The sequence below is a fragment of the Apteryx mantelli genome, chromosome 4, assembly GCF_036417845.1.
Source record: "Apteryx mantelli isolate bAptMan1 chromosome 4, bAptMan1.hap1, whole genome shotgun sequence".
In the NCBI taxonomy this organism is placed as follows: Eukaryota; Metazoa; Chordata; class Aves; order Apterygiformes; family Apterygidae; genus Apteryx; species Apteryx mantelli.
In genome coordinates, this window is record NC_089981.1 from 67,404,384 (window position 1) to 67,431,387 (window position 27,004).

Consider the following 27,004-nt stretch of genomic DNA (forward strand, 5'->3'; position numbering starts at 1 on the left):
ACCTTGAGTAGAGACTGCCTGAAATACTTTTGCACTCAGAAAAGCTTATCAGAAAAACTGACAGTGGCCCTTGATACCTTTCAATGCAAAAACAGTCCTTCTGAGATTTACTACAGAAATCTGTTACAGTGCCATGGAAGTCAAATCACATTTATCTCACCACATTGCACAGACACAATGGTGCTCCATCTCTATTTATTTTTCTTTTCTGTAGATGAAAGTTAGGACTAGGTATTGAAGTCTTTGTTAATGGGAAGATTGCAACTCCCTCACACCTTCGCTTTTGGAAGAAGTCATTTAGAGTCTTTTGACTCTAGTAGCTGGCAGACTAGAGTGTCTTTTTTTTTAAATAATTCTTTATGCAACTAGGCAATACCGTCATGATCCAAAAATGTCTTTAAGCTCATGATCATTTAGAGTTGAGGAACATTCTGACATTTATCAAGTAACACTAATAAAACAGAGGAGATGCAGATTTACAAATGATATTTTGTATTTTTTTAATTTTAAATTAAGTGTTCTAGTGTCAGACTGAAAAGAATACAGCAACTGAAAAACAAACAAGAACAAAGTTGAGAGCCAGGAGATTGCAGATGCACTTGTTCTCAGTGAACAAGATGCAGTAGCTATTTTTACAGTCATTCATATACCTGGTACCTTTTTCCCATCACAGATTACAACTCCCCATTTGCTACAAGCTTATCAACCTGGAAGCTTAAAACCGCATTTCAGAAAGTTGGCAAATCCATTCCCCAGCTCCCTTCAAATCTGTTTCACAGCAAGGAAGGTAAAATAAGCTAGCTATCCCTCTGACGCCAGCTCACTTGAGCACACAGGCGATCACATCGCAAGCCCCAGCCTTGCTGGGAAGGGGAGGAACGACCTAAGCTTGAGCTACCTCAGGCAGAAGCTGGTGTTAGTATCAGCAGTCCCGTTTCCTAACTAGGTGTATAAGTGCTACTGTCAGCAGCTTTAACTGTTCAGAACTAGCTTTTCTCCAACACCTCAAATACATCAGACAACTGTGTAACTGGTTGAAGCCTCAGAGTTTTTCCCATTGATGGCTTGTACAGTCATTGTCTCATTGCTCACTTACTCTATTCTCCTTCCCCCTAAATGTTTCCTTCCCCATGAATAAGCACACCGGAAAGCAAACCAATATAACACATTTATGAGGGAAGACTTATACCACAACAGGTGGAGCCTGAAGGTATGAGCAGGTATAAAGAGGGCTGAAAGGCAGGAAACACATTTTGTCATTTTGCTCAGCTTGGAGTACCCCGTCCCCCAGTATCTACTTCTACTCATTGGATTATCTGTGCCTTAGTCTTAAAGATGCAATAGTAAGCCTAAAGCTACTGCCCACTTCTCAAATCACACAGCAGTTCCATGTCTGCCATAAACAGTACAGATGTATATACTGAAAAAAACTATAGTAAGTCTCTAGCAGTGCAGAAAATATAATCCAGAAATGTGCTTCTGCTGCACCCCTCCTAAATTAAAGATTGATTTTTGAGAGGAACAGGACTGAAAGAAATGTGAGTATCCTCATATAAAGAGATGCATTTGGTAGTGGTATATATCAGTATACAGGATTAACAATTGACATCCTTGTATCATAGCCACTGTGAACACTGAGGGTAACCACACACGTGGTATCTTTATTTCACAAGATTAAAGATACAGTACAAAATGAATCTGTACATCTTTCTATTAACAGAATTTGTTTACACAATTATATTACATTTGACCAGCCTTTATACTGATTTTTTTTTAAATACAAAATATACAAAACTCCTACAATACCCTTTTAAGAACTGCAGCTGATAAAAACAAAGGGTTCCCCCCAATAATACCTATTTGCCATATGCATTTGCAGTAGTTCTCAAATCAAACTAAATCTTCTTAGTTCAATATTCTCTGAAACAAAAATAGAATTTCAGTTTGTTGCCTATCTAAAAAGGAAGCAACTTGCAAAGATGAGTGTAATCCCCTGTAATAATCCTTTTATAGGCTGAATCTAGCATATAATAGGTGGAAACTAGATAATGCATAGTCTTGAAAGTCCTTTCACAGCCATGTTTTGATATTCTTCCCCAAAGAGAAGAAAAAAAAAATCTGTAAAGCATGTTATTCTTGCAAATTAGTCAAAGAACAGCTGATGCCTTACAGAAGACAACTAAAAAGCAAGTAAAATTGTCTCAAGAGTCTCATTGGGTTATTTATAATCAAAGGCTCTACCTTCCATTACATTGTCCTATGATGGACAATATAAAGCAAGGAAAAGTATTAACAGACTAAGCTCTGGGTCAAATTGCACCAGAGGGAAGAACTAGAATCCTGTTTTCACAACAGTTCAATGTTATTTTTCAAACTGCAAGAACAACTGATGTGTTTATTAATTTGAGATGCTGAACAATGTTTTCCCCTCAAATTTTCATCTTTCCACCATTTTTCTACATGCAGAACTCCTACTGACAACAGTTACTGCTCTCATTCCATTTGCCATGCAGGGAGAGAAGAGGATGTGTTTAGGAAGGTCAAACAGGCAGGCTCTGGCCTATATTACTACCAACAAAGAATACAATTCTTCCATTCAAATCACACTGCACATTCCTAGGAAGGCATCCCTTAAGTAGTTTCCCCTTGAAACTACTCCTGCATATAAAGTGTAAGACAATGTGTGCACTACTAGAAGGGAAGAGTACTTCACTCCAGTAAACTGAACCACCCAGCTCCCATAGGGAAAAAAAGCTGTTTGATAAACTGAGTGCACAACACAAGAAACATTGCTAGTAAGTTACATATGCTTCCCTCAAAATGCAAGTTTCAAATAGACTAGCAAGGGATTGTCAGAAAAACTTAAGTGATGTTCTAGACAGATTTAGAAAATGTATTCACTTCTTTAATCCCTGAGTGAACTTGCTATTACTCATGGTAAGTACCTTTCTACTACTACCACACTTCATTCAAATGAATGTCATCTGAAAAAGTTAAGTGGTAGCAATTTGGTGGGAAGGGAAAGAGCAGGACTTCCTTATTGCTTCTTCAAAAAGCAGTTCTTTAAAATGAAACAACTTGCTGATCTTCAATTTTTTTTGCTGATTTCTTGAATGTAAAATGCAACAGTTCAGTGAAAAGTCAGCTATAAGACTCTCACATAGCAGCAATGATGAGAGATTCTCATGCAAGTAGGATAGAGTTTTTAGAATTTAGTTATAGTAGATTAAACACAAGAAAAACAACTTTAAGATTAAGAAAGTTGTAACAAAATTGTTAAACATCCTAAGAGACCAATACCAATGAACCAACGGTAGCTAACTGGAAAACAGCCTCCATACAATTAATTTATTCATGCTGAGCTAAAAAGAACTATTAGTGACAGAGGTAAAAATACTTCAGAGGAAGTGTTCAGAAGTCACAGATATCTTAGAAATGCAGCTGGAGAGTGCTGTACATTTTAGACACTATATTTAAGCTCAATACTGTTCCATTTCCTAATGATGATTGGGACTGAAACACGACATTCCTCTATCACATGCTGCATCCCTCTAAACTAAAATGAAAGATTTGTCTGTACATAACCAGCACAAGCACTTTGAAGTACTGAGAAGCTCTACCTACATTTTAATACTAGTCACTGATGACATTTCGGTTTCCAAAAGAGTGGATTTCTTATCCTTGTTCCCAAACTACAGCTATATTGTGCAATGGTCTCCTTATAAATGCATTAAGTATAAAACCATACAGACATCTCAGTTCTACAGCATATTGATATGTTGCTGCCAATCCACTGGAAAAAAAGCTTGTGCATGAAAGGAAGCCTGTAACTCTTTAAACGCAACAGATTTTGTCAGAAAGCAGGTAAGACATCCCCATATTTCATTCTGCTTTAAGACAGCATATTCAGAGGGTTTAATGCTAATACAGAAACAAATATTTAACTGTTATTGAACAGAAACATCTGTATTTCTTGCCCTACAAAGCTATTCTCCCCCACCCCCCAAACTGTAGTTCAATGAAAAATAGTTACTAAGTCAAGACTCTTATTGCAGTCTAAAAAACATCAATCCACAGGTGATTTCTTTACTCCCATTAGAAGGCCTCTGCACTGACCTGGTGATATATCAAGAGGCCACAGACAATTAGTCTCCTGTCTCTTTGGATTTTCTGGTTACAAGGGATCCTCAGATGGCATAGCCATTCAGGAATGTCATTCTGGCCCTCCAGTATATGTCAAGGACAAGAGAGGTAGGCCACAGCCAGAGCACTGCTGTGATTTTTTTTTTTTTTTTTTTAAACCAGTCAGCCACACTTTACCATTACTGGCATAAGTCCATGCCCCTTTGTAGAGAGTTTGCTACTTGGGCATAAAACAGGTGCATGAATAAGATACCACATCCATTTCAGCCACACAAACATCTTGCAGTGCAGGTCACTTACAGGACTGTTAAATTATACTCAAGACTTCTACCTCTAGAAACAAAAAAGTAAGCTGACTCACTGAGAAGACTTCTGCCTGTGTCCTTTCTTCAATGTTCACGCTAATACTGGCAATTTCTGCAATCTAGACTCAGCCTCTCTATAAGTGCAAGGTTCAGCTATTTAGGAACACTACCAACTTGTCCTAATTTCAAGGAGGATTGCAAGTTACACACAAGCTCCAGAAGTTTTAGAAAGGCTGGGCACTGTGTGTATAGTTTTCAACTGACTAGCCTTAGGGACCCAATCTGTCCCAACCCTTGGGCTACATACTGACTGCTGACAACTGTCTACACTAAAATTAATGTAGGAAAATATTTGCAACAAAAGCACAAAGGCAGAGCGACTTGTTTGCTGGCGTAGTTTTACAGATTTTATAAATAAACCATGTTAAACCATCCAAGACAGCATAAAAGACCAAAGTGTAAGAAATACTAAGAAATAAAATAAGAACTGTAGGAATACTTGGGATACTTCGGATGTAGATCTGAACATAAGTACATATTGTCCTAATCTTTGACTTAGAATATTTTCAGCTTCTGGGACTTAAATTGGCCATAAGATTTTTATTTTTTTTAAATAGGTCAGCTGCTATCAGGCAGGCAAAACCTTCTAACACTAGTCTTCTGCTCTCTCTAGGAGATGAAAAGGACTTTGAATAAAGAAGAACTAGATACAGCAGGCAACATTTTTGTAGTAGCACACTTGTGCTTCCATGAAAAAAGCCATAGTGTTATTCCATTGGCACTGAAATAACATTCAAATCAGTTTCAAAAGAAGTTTCTTATCCCTGAAAAAAAGGCATCATTCTAAGCAGCTTTCAGACTTTTTTTTTTTTTTACACACTTCTTTGTGCCTCTTTTTGGGGGAGGGACCGTTAATCGAAAGTCCTAAATCACAATGAAAATCATTCCTGTTGGAAAAATCCAGTTCTTTCATTGAGGTTCATGTTGCTATTGTGGTGGTTGATGCTCTGGTGGTGGTTCCTGTTGAGGCACAGCTGGCCGCAGTCCTACTGGTCTGGGAATTGCCTGGTGTTGCCTTTGTCTGTAAGCTATAACTGTCCCCAGAAGCAAGGCGATGATGGTCATAAGGTAAAGATCCCACTCAGGCCCCAGCAGCTGGTCCATGTCAATATGTGAGAATACTTCCCTGATCTAAGAAACAAGAAGTCCACACGATCATGTTAAAGAGCAAGAATGAGAAGTTACTTTGATTTTAAATTTGACTTAATTTTTCATGTACAAGTACCAATTTTAAGACTTGAGTAGCTCTTTTCCACTCTGAAAAGTAGTAGTCTCCTCAGTGACATCCTTAATTTCCAGGAATTAAAAATCCATATGAGCCACACTCTGGAAGATGAGCTATTTTAAAGACAGAGCTCCTTGCTACATAGCTTTGTGACTTTCAGATATGTAGCATTAAAGAACACAGATAATTTAAATCTGAATGGGATATGTAACAATACTAGTTGTCTTGAAGAAAGAGGAGCAAATACCAAATACACAGAAACAGCAAACTAATCAGTCCAGCCAAAGTGGAAGCCATCAACAGATGCCAGTGAACAACAGAACATTAAACCCCAGGATGTCTGTGTAGACAAATACTGAGAATCATGTAGATAAGGCACAGGCAAATTATCAGCCAAAGTGACTTACTGTTAATTTTGACTGAACTGCTTTTACATTGTACTCTAATTTGCTTAGACATTAGTCAATGCACAGTTGATGCACACTGACCTTCCTATGCAGAGACATTGTCAATTTGTCTGCATTTGCACACTTGAAACTTGGAATATCAATGTTCTGCATAATAGGTTCTGTTAGCATACATGGATATTTGCTCGATTGGTTTAGAATATTTTGATTGTCCACTCCAGAAAAACCCTAGTCCTAGACTACTGAGTGTGGTCAATCTTAGCTGGATTGCTAAAGTCTAGTTTGCTGTAAGTAGGAATAACTTCCCTACCATTTGAATTCATCAAGTAATCCAAAAGACAGTAAGATATCAGAATATTGATCATTTCAGACACTACATGGAGAGAAGTCACCTAAAAATTTAGCCAAGTATTTCAGTGCCATCATTCAGCACAAACTGAACAGTAGCTAGTCTAATACATGTAATCTCTTTACAGAAATCACACTGGACTCAAGGGGGATTGTTACAGACAGCATAAAATTAGGGCTACAAAAAAGCATTTCTTTTTTCTTAAACAATGATCATGTCATTTGAATCATCTGTTTAACAGATGATAACAGGTGCTCATGGATAAGAACAGTCAAACAGGTTAGGGAAATTCTCTCCAAGGGAAAAATAGCGCAAGAGTGTTGGCTGGGCACATTGCAGTTTCATACAATAGCAAAAATAAGTAAGAAGGATTGTGCTTTCAGTAATTTTCTTGAGACAGTGCAAAAGCCATCTATCCCAAGTTTTCAGAAGGCTCAAAGAAGATTTCTATTTTTAAATGAATTGAGTTGTGAACACATTCTTTGTTGTTTTTCTTTTTAATTCTGCATTACTTACATTGATTTCTCGTACATACTGCAAGGAGTAAATCACTCCAAGCTTGCAAAGTGCTAGGAAGACAGGAACCTGAGCATCTGGGCTTGCTTCAGCGGCCATATCATAGAATCGTTTTGCAAGGTGAATATCCTATGGTTAAGAAGATATAAAACTCAAATTTGAAAGAAACAGAAAAGGTCACCATAAAACCGAGAGCTTTTTCTATTTTATACTGTCACTTAGAAATAGGACTTGTTGGTTGAATTAACAAAAAATATTTAATAAGACTTCCCCCTTTTTCTCTCTGAGGGATGCTGATCTTTGAAAAGTAAAGGAAACCTTTTATCTGAAGATGAAGCTATCCTAGCTGATACTGAAATTGAAGACCATAAAGAGACTAGTATTAATATAGTCAAGCCATGCACTGCAAACTATAAAGTACAAATTTAGATAGTAATCACACTACATCTCCAATGCCACACTAAACAAAAGCCTGAGAAAACAGAAGACATGCAGGAGGACATACTAGCTTCTCCTCCCAGTTATACTATAGTATGCCTGTTGCATAGAGCCTGCAATTTCTAACCATTTCTGCACATACTCCCAAATTAGGTATAATCCTTACCCAAATTGACATAACTTGCATTAGTGAGGGCAGCTTGGCAAAAGCATGAGTACAAATAGTTAGCAACTTTAGGATGAGCTTGTATTAGTGTTCTCTGCTGTAGAATTAGGATAAGAAGGTGACTGTAGTGAGAAGAACAGATGATACATGTAGTTAAAAAGTTTAGCTTTCCTTTTTTTGGCTCTGCTTCATGCACACGCTGCAAAGTTAGGACATTTAGATACAAGTTGCCTATGTTCTCATTTGGACTGATGTGGAGAATAGCATAAGACTTACCTCTAAGTGCTCACAGTCAGATACTTAAAATAAGAGAAAACTCCAGAACTTCATGAAACATGCTAATTTTAGAATTTTATCCTAATTGTGGAATACCTTCATCATTTTGTTTGCTGATATAGCAAAGCTTAGTGTCATAGTAAGTGAAGATAACAATATGAAAAGATACACATTCATGTATATCAGCTAGCTCCCATACTTCAGCATTTTAGTTCAATAGAACAACTGTGAATACTCCTTGAGCCTGGGAAGTTGCCTTTTGAAGGAACTGTTTTAAATAGCTGCTTATCTCCCTTGTACTGTGTTAACACAGAAGCAGATTCTAATCATAGCTCATTTTCATTTCTAATTAGCATGCATTGTTCTGCTTACATATTCTTCATTCTCACTTGATAGACGAGCGAGAACTGAAACTCATGAACTTTAATACACATGAAGAACTGAAGTACCATGCCAAGTCTTAGATGTCTATGAAAAAGTTAAATTATTTTGAACAGGCTGTTCATATATGGAAACAACATTCATTCTGTGATAACACAGACTCAGGAGTTGGACTACATATTAAGTCCATGAAAAGCAAGTGTATAACAGTTTACATGTGTGAAATTTCTGAAGGGGCTTAATATTTGGCATGGAACTAAAAAAACTCCTATGTATATTAAATTAGACATGGAATCCTATATGTAACAAGAAAAAACATTTACTCAATAAGTAAATACTGAATAAGGCAAAGCCTGTATGGGGACAACAGTAAGGAATATTGTAGTTGTCCAGGATTATTCAGGATAAACAGTGACCTGAATTGAAGTTGTGCAGGCCACCTTATTGATCATTTTCTCTAATTTGGGATTGCTTGCAATTTTATGATGTAGACATAGGTAGGGAGAGAACAGAAGAGCATACAACCCTTTCTTCAATACTGTAAATCCCCAATTTGCTGGATACCATAGTACTATACTTTATGTCCCTTCCACAGATCTCTGGTGGAAGAACAGACTTCAGTGGTAGCCATCATCTGCTACATGAAGAAGCATTACTTCAACTGTCAGTTATTTTCAGAGATACTCAAAATTCAGTAGTTTCCATTCTAGGAAAGGAAAGGCAAATATTCTTTTGCTTCACTCAAAATTCAATCTTTGTCTTTTCCAGAGTATCCAACTTCATTGCCTCATTTTAGTCTTATCTAGTCAGTAAGAATCTCCGTTCTCTCTCATCTTACAGTCCTAGTCTTTCTGGACTCAGCAAGCAAAGAAATTACATATCCAGAATTTGTAGACTGGTTTCATACACTGAATTTCCTTGCCTAGACTTTTGAGTGCCTGCCTCCTGCATCCCTATTAAATGTCTCCATTTCCCATGCAGTCCAGCTCTTCCTTCTGTAATGGATCTATATAAAAGCATTATTCAGCTAGATAAAGCAAGGCTGCTTTTGCTTATCTGAGAGAACATGAGAGCCCTCCTGCACTCATTTCAGATGTCTAGGTGCAGCCATCTCCACTTCAGGTTGGAGAATGCTCAGTGCAAATGACAGCATCATGACTCACTCTTCTCAAGTTCTTGGCAGTTAACCTGAGCATGATGTAACAACATTTTCCAAGTATTTATTAGTGACTCTAATTTGGCTCGTTTCCAAGGCAGAAGCAAAAGGAACACTCTTGTAGTCTGTGCTCAAAAGCATGAACTTAGATTTTTAAAAAAGAACTCCTAACTTTAGCACTGTTACCTTCAGCTGCAGCCTCATTTTCAGAAAAACTGGCTAAACTGTTTTTAGTTAAAAGTCTGAAGTAGGTATAGACCCAACTGCAAGCTTCCTAGCTTTGAGGACTCAGTTTTACAAAGAAAACAGTTCTAAATAAAATTTGAAGATAGGCTGAGAAATAATGCTGCTTGCACACTGTACTGCCACCTCTGCAGCTAGGTCATTAAGCAGTTTTCAAATGTTGATTGCTTGCTGCTGCCACAGTAACAATATAGGCCTAAGACCTGCCCTATACTGTTCTGACTTTTTGCCAAGAAAAAATGGTCTTTTAATAGACCAAAAGAATAAAGAGATGCGTACCTACACAAAGCCAAGTGTTGAGGCTCATTGAAAAGAAGGAAAATGAAACTGTTCCTTACAGTGCCAGGTAACCCAAAAGATATTACTAAACTCATTCATTAATTGTATGGATTAATCATTAAGGTGATGTAGGCTGCTCAAAATTAGCATGCAAATACAAATGACATTATTTTGATACATACAAGAGGATGATACACAGGGTTTACAGGATTCTACAAATCTTATTGTTCATTGCTGTCCAAGAATTAAGTTTCCTAAGGCAACCAGATATACTGCCTTATTTTAGGGAATGTAGTTTGTAAAGCAAATCGCAGACTAACCTAATTTGAAAAAACATAGCTAACAATCACATTGTCATTAGTGCATCTGGTTTGTCACTTAAAGATGCACAGAGCTAAGGTGTTTTCAAAACATCACAATGTAGAAAACATTAACTTAAGTTTCAGAGAATAAGAACAACCTTGTGCTAAAATACTTTGACTCTGGAATTGATCTGCATTCATTCTGTTATACTTCAGAGCCTTGAAAGTATCACTCAAGGATATTTTAAGCCTGAGTTTTTTTGCCAGTCTTCACAATTCTGGACAATTAATTTTTTTTCCCTGTCTATGCTTCATTTCTTCATATACAGAAGTGTGAAGTAGATATACTTATCCATCTGCTCCTGGAGAACACAGAGATGCTAATTTCTGTTAAGTATTTATATAGTACCCAAAACTCAATACTGGTTAGGGCCTTTGTCTAGCATTAATAAATATCCTTTTATTTCAGTAAACCACACCATCAGTCTACAGCTTACTCACCTGCTTGATGCCCAGTCCCTTCTCATGCATGTAACCCAGATTAAACATTGCCTGGGCACTGTGCTGCTGCTCTGATGCCAGTCGATAGTGAATAAATGCAGTTTCATAATCAACATCAGTGCCAAAACCATAAAAATGGTAGTCTCCAAGTTTAATTCTTGCAACAGTATATCCTATAAATCAAGAAAGAGTACAAAAACCAGAAAAACAAAAAACAAACACCCCCCCCTCAAAACCCAGAGATGCAAAGTCTAATTTCACAGGAAAATGCTTTAAGAAGGACTTCTGAAAAAAGTATTCCTTTCCAGTTTGCACAGACCAGTTCCTTGGTATTCCTTTCCAGTTTGCACATACCAGTTCCTTTTTCCTCCCCCATGTAAACAGCTTTTCCAGAAATAATTGGGTTTAGATAACCAAAACCCAATTGTTTTCTATTTTTCCAGAAAAGTGATAAAGAGAAGGGTCACATAATCCCAGCAATCTTCGCAGCGTTCCTACTTTTGAATACTTAACCATCCTTTACTTTCTTGTAGAAGACAACACTGTAGTTCTACAGACTTTTGGACAAACCCTTAGGCTCCATTTGCATGATATACTTGCTCAATAAACAGCTAATAGATAGACATTGATGTAGATGCATGCACCTGTGTGAAAGTGACTTCACATAGATGTTTAACAATGAAGTTTAGCTTTGCTTATTTTATGATAGGGTCATATACACCAATGCATAAACTCTAGTTCATTGCACATCAAGGCTGCATTCTTGATCCCTGAGCCTTGCTTGCTTTGAGTAGGAAACTATTTCTTAATTGATCACAAGAACCAAAATCCTAAAGGGTATATACAGCCACTTTTCAGAGTGGATCTATTCTTAGAAAAGTCAGTTTCAATATACATTCATCATAATATTGTTCAATACTATTCTATAACTCCCTATGGAATAGCAAGAGAAACAATGTATATACACCAGATCTACACATTTGTGCTTCCTTTTATTCTTCAGTGCCTCAGAATTGCAAGTATACTGCAATTATAACTGCATTAACTGCATTATAACTACCAGTGGAATGAAGAATGGCAGCTAACCTATCAAGAATATAACTAATGCTGAAAAGAAACAGATAAGCTTCCTCCCCTTCCCTGTTTCATAAAAAAACATGAAATCAAACATTAGTGGCTCTGCTAAACAGTTCAATTGGAATTGTGGAGTATAATATAGACTTTAGTTTATGAAAACTTGAAGACTGAAGAGTATGTATAATTCTGGGAATTACTATCCACAACAAAGGGGACTGAACAAGACATGGACAGGTAGATGCGGTAGTCACTTAAATATTTTGTCTAGTTTGCAGTGTGAAAACTTGCTCACATGCTGCTTAAGGATTAAGAGTAGACTCTGCTTAGCCAAACTACATGTCAGCTGGATACAAGAAAATATACTGTTCTGGGAGACTAGATCTTATTCCAAGACAAGAAAAAAATCTACAAGATTAGTAACAATAAATAGATGGCATCTATTACTGGGTACACTCCAGCCTAGCTAGCAAGCATCAGACAGGAGACCTACCTTGAGAAGCTGCTCTATTCCAGTGAAGCAAGGCTCGAGGATAGGTTTCGTTTTCTCCTACTATGCTAGCTTCTTCTAGAGAAGAAAATAATTCAGTTAAGAATGAACACAGTATGTACACAGAAGTCACCAGAAGGCCACATCAAAAAAATCTGTTTATATTCACAATCTGCTAAAATGAACTAAAACTTAATCTGTGCTACAGCAGAAACAAGATTCAGCCTGTCTGAAACTAACAAAACCTTCATTTACATCTTTTCTGTCTCTCTGGCCCACATCAGGCTATGAACAGCAAATTACATCATTGCACTCCTTCCCCTGAAATATTTCTAGATTGAGTAATTTAGAGCAGCCTTTACACTGGCTGTTACCTTGCTAGGATTTACACTGATGGCCAGTTCAGTGCCTTGATCAGGAAGGTGCAAGTGATTTATATACACATTTTCGCCTTCCAATTTCTACAGTAAGCACTATAGCTCCTTCTGTAGATTCAGTATGTTATATTCAGCAAGGACTTTAACCTTCCGATAAAGGCCTTTAAGATTCACCTGCATAACCTGAACAAGCACCAAGAAGCACTGTTTTGTAGATGTTTACTTTGTTACAGAGCTCCAGAAAGTATTTACACTTAAGTTCCTTTAGAGTCTCCATACACAGTCCACTAGTCTATAAGTGCAGACATCAAAAATCATTAACACTTAAAATCAAAAAGAACCCATCCCTCAACTAATTTTCTTCAGAAAACTGCACTAGCAAGCAATGTCTTTGTGTCCATCCCATGCTTGTGAGTGCCCAGACCTCTCCGCCCTTTAAAAGCTTGAGTTACTTCATATAAAAATGCTAACATGCTACTTGTCTTACTGCGTAGAAAAATATGTCTAAACTGTTCCTTCTAGTAGATCAGAAATTAAGTATGATGTAACAGAACTTGAACCTCTTGATTATTTTGAATAAAAAGAATTTTTTATTAACAGAGGGTTGAGTAGTATATAGCCCCTATGTTTACAGGGGTTAGATTTTTCAGTATTTTAATTGTGAAAAAATTAATGGATCATAAAGCTAAGTACTAAAAATGCCTTCTTAAGATAGTCTCGCTTCTTTAAGAACTGATGTAATCTTACAAGTATCTTACCCTTTCCTACTCCAGGAGATTCTGAAGCATTCTTGAGGAATGCCAGAAGATGCAATTCTCAAGAGTACAAAAGGTCAGGCTCTGACAAAGGTGCACCCAGATACAAGTGCTAAGGTACACACTCTGGTCTGGCCATCTAGAAAGCCAGACTAGTCAAATAAAATGATGGCTTAAAATTCTTAACCAGACAGACTGCATGTTTTATACAGCAGTGTTACAGCTACTTCAGAATGGAACTTGTTTTACTTGTTTGTGTTGTAAGTTGAAGGTTGCTGAAACAGAGAGATCAGACAGCTGAAAAGATTTATAACTTTTCACTTTTAGTGTAAATATGGCTTTGGCTATACTATCTACAGTTAACATACACTTTCTATACAACATATAGTTTTAAAATAGTTTTAAACTGATCTAAAATTATTTTTAAAAATATAGTATAAAAAGTTTTAAACTAATCTCCAGTGGAGATATAGACATATCAGAGTAATGATAACTGAAACTTGAAGCCAGAGAAGATGCTAAATTTCTCTGCAGGAATGCCCTCACAGCAAAGAGTGATGTCCCTGCTGTAGCTTGTCTAAATAAGAGTCACTAAAGCACCTTGGAAAAACATTAATTAGAAACTAAGATATTAGATTAGCCTATTGGACACCAATATTTGATTTTTATATTAAGAAACAAAGCTCTAAGTCACTAAATCGGAGATCCAGACAATTTAAAATACTGTCTTCTGTAGTTTCAGGAAAAGATTTATTTGTACTTCCACTGTTTCCCTACAACTCTGAACTTTAACACACTTTAAATCTAGCTGCTTAGTTTCAATGAAAGAGAATGAGAAGTTTTTCCAAGTCTAACAGAACCAACTGCCTGGCTCTTTGTTTCAAATGTAGAACAAGTTTAAAAAAAAAACGCACTGAGAAAAGCCATGACAAAATACAGAACAAAGGAAAGTGAAGCTTGTGCACATAGCACAGAACAAAAGTAAAACTGTTATTCCCTACTTTATTGATTTAAAATAAAAATGTGAAAACTGTGTTTAGAAAGCCTGGGAAGAGAAACTTCAGCACTGTGCAGACATCTAAAGCATTCTCTCACTATTCAACATTTTTTGAATCCCAGAAGTGAGAATTTAAATATATGCTATCTTTTAAGCCAGAATGTTATCCTTAGAGGTAAAGAGAAAACTGACTGCTTTCCAGTGTAAGGAGCAAGAAGAGGGACAAAAGCCTCACTTAAAAGTACTAGCTTACAAAAGCTATTTAAATATTGATATTAAGCTATTTAAATATTTTAATACTGGAGTCCTTACTCTGATCAAGTATGAAAGCAGCGTTGCTTTGTGCAACTTCATAGCCTTGTTCTGCTAAAAGAAGATACTGAACCACAGCAGAATTTGAATCGCCATCTTTATAGCTGTTGTAGGCAGTCATAAGTCTTTCAGACCAACGGCCTCGCTCGCATACATTCTTAAACAACTGCAGAGGAAAAAAAACAGAATGGTTGTCATGAAGTTCAGAAATTTAGATTTTGTAGAAGGTACACCTTTAATAGTTGTTCAAGGTATTTAAGATTTCAAAGGGAAAACTAGATAGAGAACCTCAGTGCTTACAACACAGCTTCCTAAGCAAAAGCAATACATGCCAAGTGATAGAAAATCTTCATGGATACACTGCATCAATAATGGCAAAAACAAAACTAATCCTTCTTCCCCCTCACAAGGCCCTCCAACAGCCAAATGCATTGTCTATACAGGGAAAGGCTTAAAAGTTTGTCAAATATAAAACTTCTAGAAACCAACAATTTCTATCCTGAAGTCAGTGCCTCTGCAAATTTTGCAGACTAGATGCTTTCAGAATACAAAAGCATCCAAGACAAATTATATGGGAAAGTGGCAGTTACATCACTATGGGTTCTCATGTCTTTTTTCAAAATGCATTTGTAAGACTCCAATTGCTTGTATTTTCATAAATCTAGTTCTTTGAATCCACAAGATTCAGATGCTTACGCAGAACTATACTTAAGATTAGCTTTTCAGAAGCTTACTCTGTCAGTTCAAGTGTTATGCTTGAAACCATGTCTAAATGAAGAATTCAGTACTCAAAATAACGATACTTTGCTTTATATTACTTTGATTTTTCTTCCAAGTTTTGAAAACAAAATTACTAGCTTGCTATATCAGAGTACCATAGAATTTAAAGATTTTTCCTCATGAAATACAAATGAGTTTGATAATATTACTTTTCCTAATGATAGCCTTGATTCTACAGTGACCAATGTATTTTTGCTAAAAAAAAGTCTATACAAGCTGACATTTTACCCAACCTTTGGAAGTTAGCATTTATTTGACCTTTATAAAGAGATGCCCTTACCTCAACAGCAGTATGACAGGATCGCATCACTCCAGTGCCAGTAGCATGCATCTGAGCCAGATTGTAAAAAGCCAGGATGTGGCCACCCTGGGAGGCCAAATTAAAGTATTTCAAAGCTTGTTTATAGTCCCTCTTGACTCCAATACCATCTAAAAGAAAGAATAAGTCAATGCTATTCTTTCCTCCTAAAAGGGAGAGCTGCATGAAATACAGTATGCACTTATTCTTTAAAATTTTTTAATGAAAGGTAACATTATGCAAATATTAGGAAAAAAACCAAAAATGAATGCAATACAGTAACACCACTTTACATGCAGTCAAGTAGAAGTATGTCTACCCTTGTAATGCCACCTAGTGAACAGTTAGTGAAAGGGCAGATGTTTAAAGTCCTGGCAAGCAATCATTTTGATGTCACTTACTGTAATACATGGAACCTAGCTGAAGTTGTCCGTCAACCCATCCCTGCTCTGCAGCCTTCTGGAAATACTTCAGCGCTAGCTCATAGTTCTGTAGGAATATTGGGTCCAGTCATTAGAGCCTTGCAATACACCACAACTTAAGTAAAGAAAGAGCATGTGCACATGTGTGTGGACAGACCTTCTGTATTATAGAAGAATTGCAGCAAGATGTTCTATTGTGAAAATATGCCAGGTCTTAGTTCAGAAACAGAAAATGAAACAGACTTAGAAAATGCTAGTATCATTGCAGCCTATCTGAAAGCTGGCATCCACATACAGCATTGCTATGACTTGTTATGCTTAGCATAGCATTGGCATGGCCATTGGGCAGTGGATGCCCTGTTCTGTTTTAAGAACAAAGAGCTATAACTTTTTTCCTCAACTTTCAGTTATTTCAACTTTCTGAATAACTGTTTGCATAGCTAAATACAAAGCATCTGATAAAGAAACCCTTCATGTGGGGAAAAACAGGGTGAATGAACTAAAGTTTCCAAGCTTTCCTCCAATTTTCTTGCTTGTATCGAAAGAGACACAAAATTGGAACGTTTCAGATTTTTGTCTTATTTCACAAGAAAATAAAAGCTAAGTTTAAACCTATTGCTGAGAATTCATTTTGCTCTACCTTAATAGCTTCAGCCACACTTTCAAAATTGTTAGAAGGAACTCAGTATATGTGTTTCATACTTTTAAATGTAGTAGAAGTCTTCTCAAATAAGTCTTCTACAGTACTTTCCTCCAGAGAGGGCATTTGTTGACAAGTTACACAATCACCTATGATTAGAAAGATGACTGTCAAAAGCTTACCACTGGAACACCTCTTCCGTATAGGTAAGCCATTCCTAATCCACTCTGTCCAACTGGATTACCCTGAAAACACAGGAGAACATTTCTGGAAAGAAAGGCAAAACCTATAGCTATGTGTGTCCAATTTAGTACCTCTTTAACATCACTAAAGCAATTAAGATAGAATTGTTTTGTATCATTGCTCCTATTAAGTAATAGTTATTTAGGCAGAAAAGAGCAATTGGTAGTTCTTATTCAGTAACTACACAGCTGTTTTGAATGGGAAAGCAGCATACAACAGCAGTTATAATTACTGTACATTTTCAAAATGTTGCATAGGATGCAAAAATCTGGAAAGGCTGAGGCATTAATACTTATTTTGTCTTCAGTTTTGCCAAGTTTGATGTGTTCTGGATGTTACAGAAGCTCCCAAAACAACTAAGACAGCTCTGAGAATCTGTCTTAAATTCAGGGCAGATGAGACTGTCCTGCAGGCTGCATTACTGACCAGTGCCTCTGCAGCAGTAAATATTATGGTATCCCTTCAATACCAAGGCAGGCAATGATGCACACCAGAAAATTTTGCTGAACATATGAAGTCAGCAAATGGAGAGATCCTTACTCAAGGCAAAGAGGTGTAAGAGCAGCAATCTAATCGTGGAATGCAGAAAGCATGAAGACAGTATCTTCTAACAACAGTCCCTTCAAAACTCCATTTACCATTTCACATGCTCACCATCTTTCCTCGAGGACTACTTATGCTTTAACTCTACAAATGCTACCATAGGGGAAAGGTGGAAGAAAGGAGGGATAACACCCAAAGAACAAATACTCCAGTTAGATAAGAGGTACGAGAACAAAAACATTTTCTACTCCCTGACTACAAAACAGAGACAAACTAACACAGTATCAGTGCATCTTACATCACCATGGCAGGGCAATTTAGGAGTAATGAAAATTAACAAAATTGCAGAGGAAATTTAAGTGGACAGTATTTCATACTTATGCCTGCATTCATGAGTTAGACTCCTTGTGATATGCAGTTTCATGAAGCACTATGACCACAACTGGAGGCAATTTCAGACATCCTAGACAAACAGGATTTAATTATGGGCTAACCTGGCCTGGAAGTTAGGGGTAGGTGCATGTGCAAAGCCCACAAAGGAATCTGCAGCAAGCCTGAGCTAACCAACTATTTTAGTGCATATGCTGCAAGTATTTCTAGCTTATGGATATTCATACCATATCAGCAGCCTTCTTGAAATACTGAAGAGCTGTTTCATTGCTCTGAGGTACAACATCACTTCCTTCTGAGTACATCTGAAAGAAGCAGGCATTATTAACAACTGAATAAGTCAATTTAGGGTAGAGGTCATGAAGCACTTTAACTTCACATATCAGGAAATCTATTACACTATTAGCCCTATTCTTATTCTAGTATAGAATAATCACCATAGAATTTGTCCAGAAGCAGGAAACACGTCTCTGTGCTGCAAACTTCAGATTCTGAGGGTTTACCTTTGCAATGAAGAATGATCTGCCCATAAAATTAAAAAGGTTGGGTGACAACATCCTTCACATTTGTTCAGCTTGTACCTGTGTGCAGCGAAGAACACAACCAGGCAGACTGTCCCATGATATCAGTGGAAGCCAGACTATATTAGCAGTTAAAATACTTTTTGAAAACAAAGCAAAAGTTGGATACTGGACCCTGTTCCTAACATCATTCAGCATTCATTACATATAAAATATGCAAGCAATACAGAAAGCAGGAACCTGCAATTTCTCATGGCAAAGCCAGTGCCTTGACCAGCACACTGTTCTCTCATGCCCTAAGCACATGAATTGTACTTCCCCTAGTGCAGAGACAGCAAAGAGAAGAGCTATGAGCTGCTCCTTACCGCAGCCTAATCTTAGAGGGTACTCAAATTTAATAGTAAGGATCTGATTCCCCAAAAGGTGAAGACAGCCTACAATCCAGCTCTCAGGCAAGTAGCCTAAATACCTTTAAGTAGTAAAACTGTAACATGACAAATAGCAGTTTGCCAGTAACAGATTTATGCCCTGTTTTTATCGAAGACAAGAAAACTGATATAATGGTCCATCTTGCCGACAGATTCAGGTTTTGGAGTAGCTGCAGAGCTATTGGCAACTGACTCAGATGCCTCATCTTTCTAGATAGGGTAAGAATTTGGGTTTCCCATTTCTTCCTGCATTTACCATTTCCCACTAGACAAAATTCTGAGAAACCTAGTTTTTCCCCATACATTGCACGGAAATGTGTGGTGGCCAAATCTGAATTTTGAGCTCTACCATAGAAACAGGGCATTAAGATATTTAACCATTTCATTTCTTTAAATCTAGGGCAGGCACTGTTTCAAAACAAATCTTCCTAAGGGCGAGGAGCAAGTAGAAGCATGATAGACTATGATGCTCAGATCTTGCAAGACAATATAAAACACTAGCAAAACCAAGAACTTATCTTCCACCATCCAAGTTCAAGATCTGTTGAGATCAGAAAGTAGGAAGTTATCTATTATTTTCCACTGAAATACTGCCAATTTTCCTACTTTTGAGAGTGCTCTTATCTTACCTTTCCTAGAAAGGCCATGGCATGAGAGTTTCCAGCATTAGCTGCTTGACTGAAGTACTCAAATGCTCGCTGTAAGGAGGAAAACAGGTATTTTAGCAACCTTGACGTATGATTTGGGTACCTTTTCTTGCAAAAAGAACATAGATGAGTAGACAGTTTGCCAAACTACCACATTGCACTGGGAATAGACAAGAGTTATCAATCCTACCCAATTTAAGGTATGTAACACAGGGTTTCCCATATAACCTTAATAGTGAGCAGTAAACTCTTGACAGTATTCCAAAAGGCAGAGAAAAAAATATATAGCTGCTACTCTGCACAAGCTGCACAGGTGAAACTTACTTCCTCATTGTTCCTTCAAACTCTACAGAAAAATGGACATCTGGATGTTTCTATCTGGATTTTACATGGAGCTTGGATACGGCCAGCCTGACAACTTAGGATCTCTGAACCCTTATACAGCAGTCATTTTTAAGGTATTTTAAGGTGATGGCCATTAAATTCCTGGTAGCCAAGTCTGAAATAATCCTCAGGACCACACATCCTCAGCTCCTCATTTTTTTCAACACAGGCTTTAAGAAAAGATTAATTACTGTAACTTCTTTAACAGTAGCTAGGTTGGCTTACATCAGCAGAAATTTTATTTTCTATGACCACTTAATATCCATAGTATTGAAAGTCACACTGTTTTGGCTATGGAAGCACAATATTCATGCAAATCACATGACCTAGAATATAATTTTTAATGCGTGCACAGTGCATCAGGTAGATCTTACTACACATGCAAAAAAGCAAAGCCAGTTTCAAATACTACTTGATGAATATTTGGTTTTTGCTTTTGACTTAACCATTTCTAAGACAATTGGTCTTAAACTAATTGCATAAGAAGGAAAATCTGTTCCATGTACTAATCAGAAAAGTACACAGATATTTAAGTTTCATTCAAGGAATGCTGAAGTCATACCAAATACACTGCAATCCTCCTTAAACATAAGTCTGCTTCATTGTGGTCTTAGCTAGTGTATGGTTCTTCAAATGCCCCTCCCCTGCCCCCTGCAAGTGGAACATGAGTCAGTGATACACTGAAGGGGTACCTGGTGATTTTGCTCTACTCCTCGTCCTCCATGTAAGTGCAACTGTCCAAGGCCAACCTAAAAATTAAGTTTAAATTGAAAGTCACTTTTCCCTGGGGAGTTTATTTTTCTAGAAATACAGATACCAGTGAGCAATTTATATCCACAGGGACAGATCATAGAGTCAAAGATGCCACAAAGTATGAAGGCACAGATTTGCTTCAATAGCTACAATACAGTCCTATTTTTCATATCAGTCTAAAATTAAGTAGAAATTTATCCCAGATAAGCTAGTGACTGTCCTAGGTATAAAATAATGATTGTCCAATTGTATCCTGCCTACCCAATTCTTAAATCGCATCTGACCAAGTTGAATTGTGACAATTTGCTTATGGCCCATATTAGTCTCTTCCTCTCCTTCTGGGCTGTGTGTTCAAGAGGTCCCACTTGCAGCATGCACAAAGCCAGGTAAAACACAAGCAATGAGAAATTGAGGTCCCCTGGCAGGGTCAGTTCTTTTGATCAAGGCTTCCACCACAACATCCAAAGCTATCCTTAAACTGGTCTAGCTTGTTTTTAATGAATGCCAAGATGCTCTTTCCCAAAATATGAAAGTTGTAACTTTTTGCACTTGTTTGCCACAAAAAAACCCTTTATTTTCTCTTCAAGTTCTACTTAAAACCCACTGAAATACAAGTCCCTTCTCGTAAAAAAAGAAACAGGAAATATTTGACTAGATCTAACAGTCAGTTTGATTTAGTAGGAAGAGAAAACTAAAGCTCTAAGGTCTTTAGATATTTCATAAAGCTGTTCCTATAATTCCTAAAGACTTCTCCACCCCATCAGGTGAACCCTGATTTTACCTGTGCTTGTACATCTCCCTTCTCTGCTAAAAATTGGTAATATTGGATCAAGTCTTCTTCCAGCATTCCACTCGCCATTCCTGGATTTTCTACTTCATCTGCTAAGCGAATTCGCTGAACCACTGTACCACCAGTCAAAGAAATGTCACTAGCAACTGCAGAACAGATGAAGGAAAGTTTCAGGCAGCTTTGTTCAATACAAATATTACACTGCAACTTAGCAAACAGATCTCTACAGAGCTTCCAACTGTTACTCACAGATAGAATGAATTATTTTGGCAATCTTTAAGAATTAAAGGCATTAAATGAATTAAAAAAAAATTAAAGGCATTAAAACTTAACATATGATTCAGCACCAGACAGCTAAATTGTTTAATAGCAGAAGTTTATGTATTTCTACATCATTCAAGAACACAAGTCTAGTGAAGAGTTTTACCATGATTAGCTACAAGTCGGTAGTGAGTGAGAGCAGATTCACAACTCTGAAGGACTCCTATCCCAGCCCAATACCGGTAACCCTAGAAAGAAAGTATAAATATATGGGACTGCCTGGTGTTCTAACATATTACCTGCCAGGTTACAAACTGTTTTTCACAGTAACATGATTTGAGCAAGATTTGACAAGACAGACAAAATGAAGGCCACAAGGACATTCTATCTGCATTAAAAGCAACTAGTTGATACCATTAAACATTAACAAAAGCCTATATACTTCACATTACTCAGGCAAAAGCGAACGAACAGACTGATACTTATGGGGGAAAACCTGAAGGCCCTTCTACTTATACGTGTCACACTGTCTTAAATCTCAATGCCAAATAAAACAGAACCTTCAGTAAAGATGTCTGGCTTTCAGTTCTTATCAGCCTCTAACAACTAAAAGTCTGATGCTTCTGTTTTAAGTCAAAAGAAATACAAATTTAGTCCATTTAAATCCATGTTTATACATAGCTAAGTGAGGAGACTTTTCCTTAAGTTAACAGTGAACAACAGGGAAGATTCTATCATCCACCCATCACATGCATGTTGATCTAACACTTTGAAAGTGTATTCATATGAATAAAACCATTGGAATGCAAATCTTATGTTAAAAATTTAAGAGGAGAAAAAAGTTCTATGTGTAAGATTGAAATTCACTATGAAATGTTACTTACCAAAATCATATGTGCTATCAGATTTCCTCCTAAAGCTCCAAAAGTGTAATAGACCAGGGCCTTAAAACAAAACCATTGGTTATTTAACATTTGCCTACATGATAAAATATGAGAGCACATACAAAAGACTTGTAAGTTACCTTAGCTTGACTAGAATTGACTCCTAGACCAGATGCATAAAGAAATCCAAGAGCCTAGAAATAAAAAAATAAAAGTTAGTCAGCACATCCTTTGAAAAACCTAGGATTTTGCCTGGAATACGTACATATAAAAAAGTCATAACAGCTAAAAGCTTTAACTCCACTTTGGTAACTTCTATATCTATGCCCTTCCCTGCCCTTTTTAGAATATAAAGTATCTAAATTATTCATCGCCTAGGACACTACCGTAAGTATGCCTTGCCAGAATTCAGTCTGGTAGACTGAACATGAGGATGCACCAACTACTTTCCTGTGTAACTGCAGATCCAACGGTTCTGACCATTAAAAATATCCCAGTTTAAAGACACCTCAAGTGAAGATTAGCAACATCTGTCAGGTCATGTATGTATCTTATTTACCTCATATGCCAGTGTAAGGACACAGGAACACCACCTTCTCTAGAGCAGTTTTACTGCTTAATTTACCGTCTAACAGATCCTATGAATTACCCTTTTGCATGGCCTGTTCAGCTGCAGATTAGCTGCATTTATGACTATATTTATAAGTAGTTAGAATGCCAAGAGCTGTTTGGCAGAGGTTTTTTCAGAAGTTATTTTTATTCTTATTATTTACATAAATACTGCTCTATCTATAGCACCTGTTATAGCTGCATGGCTCGAAAGAGAAACTAGAACAGAAGATACAGTATATATAAAAGCATCTAAAATGCACAACATCCTAAGACTATCCTAAGCAATTTGGAAAGTGCAAAAGGAGACCTCATGCAAACAGCAATGAATTTTAGACCAATAAAACTAAGTCTTTTTTGAGCTATAACACCTTTATAGAAAGCACGTGTTCCTGCTTTCTAATGAAAATCAGCGCTCCAACATTAAGCAGGGAACAGCATGAGACTTGGAAATCAGAGAATTAAAGGAAGCTGGATAACTCCTAGAGAAGTTGACACTTCCAAAATAATAAATAATAATAAATAATAATAATACAGCTAAACAATAAATATATGCAGATATTGAGGTATCAAATACCCACATTTTTTGAAATCACATATGAACAATTCTATAATGTTCAAAGACACAGGGACAAAAGGAGTTCCATTCCACTAAGAGATGCCAGGATTCCCTAGGAGTTTATCATCTCCTGAGTTATAAACTTGAATATACCTCTATATTAGATACAATTAAAGCCATAGTATCTGAAATTCCATACAAACCACAGAAGATGTAATGCAGAGACTCAGAGAGGATTTGTTGGCTGGAGTCACCTGTATTTATCTGGTTTTGATTTATACATCCAATCTAGTTAGTCATACAACAGACAAGAAATTAGGCGACAAAAACACTACACTGTATTACCGGTAGTTTAATATTTTTAAGACTCAAAGAAAACACCTGTTTCCATTTAAATGTAATTTATCTTGTGTTTCCACATGTATTTACTAAGTACACAAAACTAGATAGTTCCTCTACCCAGTTTTTGCTATTTGTTCCTGCACCCTCAATAAAGCTAGCACATCATCTGGGGGACCATCTGTGAACCAAATCAAGGAAATGCAATTAAAAAAATGTAAAGGCAATGAGTAGTCAGGTGTAGGAATGCTCAAGCATTAGTAACTTAAAACATTTTCTGAATCAGAGCCTGAACCAAATGTTTCACATTAAATTTTCAACCAAAATTAATAAGCAGCCTACCTGCTGTCATATTTAACCAGGGAGCAGATACAGCCAAAAAGAAAGGCAAGTTCATGCATTTACTGTTCTCACCCTGATCTAGAGGCAATAATCTATAAAATTGACCTGGCTGAAGACAAGCTTCTGCAGAACTTAAGGACATACATACCATTTGTCCTTTAGGAGAGCCACCTTCTGTTAGTTTTTCAAATAGTTCCTTCGATGACTGGACGTTTTGCTTCAGGTAGTCACCAAACAACAAAGCATAAGACACTTTCTCCATTGCCTTGGTGTGATTCATGTCAGCTGCTTTCAGAAGATACTGATACGCTCTTAAAGGAAAAAAGTTCGCTAGTCACCTTTAACCAAAGAAGCAGATCCTATTCATAAACTAAAGATACTGGGAAGGTGTTCTGCTCCTGTGTTTTAGCAGCTACCTTCTACATATCTACCACATACCTACAGTCATGTGTTCCAGATGTAAAATGTCTACGCTATTCAATAACTCATAGGATTCACCTAATAGAGTGAACATGAAACTGCTTTGTCTATTACATATGCAAAAGCAATATGCTTTTTCTCCTCTATAAGATTTACTAAGAGTTTACAAAGTCAAATTATCACATTTTTGTAGCAATAATTTTGAGTCCTGTATTATGTATCTAGTAGGATCACTGCTCTAAAGGTTTCATAGAACATGATAGATAAGCCTGAAAATGACTGCTGAATCTTTGATTTAGTATAAAATCATTCAGATGAAAACACTGAATACTGGGTCCAAGACAACTGTGCATATGATTTTGTGATGAAACAGTCGCATTAACTATGAGACAGCTCCCTGGAAACACCTGTTTCAGCCACAGAACTTACAGAAGCTCTCCAAACTAGTTTTACTGTTGTCAGCTTCAACAGCAATTTTAAAAATCGTATCCTTATACATTGTAACACAGTACTGTTAAGTATGCTTTAAGCTTGATTTGTCATGGACCTTTGACAGCATACCAAAATTTCTTTACCACTGTTGCTTTCTATTCTCAGACTTTTCTCTTCCTTATCCCTCTCTTCAGGGCAGGCTGAAGCAAATCTGCTTCCTCATGTGATTTTGTCTTCTAAGAAAGCGTAAGGCGTTCAAGAGAACTTAGACTTAAGACTTTTTAAAAATTCCTAGATCGCTGTATACAAAAAAAATACTAGGCTGGGTTCTAACAGTGGCTCCCTTTGTCTTTGCCGAGGTGTGATGGATAACCTCTAGCTGTGCTTCAGTTTCCCTGATACATAAGGTAGGAAAATGCTTCCTTATCTCCACTGACAAATTTAACGTAAGTATAGTAATGTAATCACAGTTAACTGTTAACTTACAACAGTAAGCTTACAACTATTTAATCAATAATTGGAGATATTAGAGAGTAGAAAGTAAACAAACCAGAATGCACAGAACATGCACTTTATTCTTTCTATTCTTTTTGGTTTCTTCTTTCAAGCACTATCCTTCTACCTCATACAATACTAATTACTGCAGTTGTAATTACAACAATTTGGGCAATTTGGAGCAAGTTTAGTACTATTTTTATGGTGACTGAGAATATCAGAAAACAGGAACAAAAACAAAGCAGGATAAGAAATGCTAATCTTTTCCACTTAATCTTTGAAGCAGACTGAGAACAGGAATGTAAGAAACATTTGTAAGAGGACTTAAGAAAAACAGTGACATTTATATATCAATTACCTGGTACCACATTCTTAGTTTTTTCTGGGCAGCTGCTACATATACCTCACAGCTAGATAACTGCACCAGTTTGCATTAAGTCAACATTTGGAGCCACACTACGTACTGTTGGAACTCCTGAAATCAATCTTATACAAAACTTTTGTTGATTCATATGAAAGCAAGCATAAATTTGTTTTTCTGAATGCCCCCAAATTACTATTTTCAGCACCGTCATTGCATAACTTGATGCTAAGTCCCAGAAACATCATGAAAAACTGCAAAAAAACATCTCTTAGTTAAGCCAAATTGACAAACCATGTCGTCGTTCTCTTGCGGGGATGGAAGCAATAGACTTACTCTTTCTTCTGAGCCTTTTTACTGCTCTCATTAAGGATTTTCATTCCAGTCTGATAAACATCCTCAGCTTCTTGCATCTGTCTTCTCTTATTAGACTGCTCTTCAGCTGAAAAAAGAAAGTACGTTAAGAGCTCCAATTACACAGCTTCAGGCTATTCTCTCAAAATTCCTATTGGGCAAATATAAGTGCAAAATATAGCCAGAAAAACATTTCTAAAGATCAATAAACAGCACAAATGACAGCAAAAAGTTGTCTGAAACAACTGTTGGATATCTTTGTAGACAATATCTTCTCATTTGATCTCCCTCATGTGAGAGTTTGCTGTCTCTCCTTTCATTGCTCCAAAGTAAACTGTGAAAGGAAGAAAACTCCCC

General features: G+C 36.9%; 1 protein-coding gene across 2 annotated transcripts in view; it reads right to left on the minus strand.

Moving 5' to 3' along the window:
• Window positions 1–1,635: 1,635 nt before the first annotated feature.
• Window positions 1,636–27,004, minus strand: part of SEL1L (SEL1L adaptor subunit of SYVN1 ubiquitin ligase) — a 37,204-nt gene continuing 11,835 nt past the window's right edge. Inside the window, exons 5-21 of one of the 2 annotated variants that reach the window (XM_013940622.2) lie at window positions 26,630–26,735; window positions 24,734–24,896; window positions 22,877–22,930; window positions 22,737–22,796; window positions 22,019–22,100; window positions 21,583–21,737; window positions 20,741–20,797; window positions 19,647–19,715; window positions 18,296–18,373; window positions 17,075–17,137; window positions 16,232–16,319; window positions 15,813–15,961; window positions 14,753–14,918; window positions 12,315–12,389; window positions 10,748–10,920; window positions 7,006–7,134; window positions 1,636–5,639 (exon numbers count right to left, since the gene is read on the minus strand). In XM_013940622.2, coding sequence (XP_013796076.1) covers window positions 5,436–5,639; window positions 7,006–7,134; window positions 10,748–10,920; window positions 12,315–12,389; window positions 14,753–14,918; window positions 15,813–15,961; window positions 16,232–16,319; window positions 17,075–17,137; window positions 18,296–18,373; window positions 19,647–19,715; window positions 20,741–20,797; window positions 21,583–21,737; window positions 22,019–22,100; window positions 22,737–22,796; window positions 22,877–22,930; window positions 24,734–24,896; window positions 26,630–26,735 — 1,871 coding nt within the window. In that variant the 3' untranslated portion in view covers window positions 1,636–5,435. The remainder of the gene's footprint in view (window positions 5,640–7,005; window positions 7,135–10,747; window positions 10,921–12,314; window positions 12,390–14,752; window positions 14,919–15,812; window positions 15,962–16,231; window positions 16,320–17,074; window positions 17,138–18,295; window positions 18,374–19,646; window positions 19,716–20,740; window positions 20,798–21,582; window positions 21,738–22,018; window positions 22,101–22,736; window positions 22,797–22,876; window positions 22,931–24,733; window positions 24,897–26,629; window positions 26,736–27,004) is intronic. The other variant, XM_067296890.1, reaches the window with a different exon arrangement.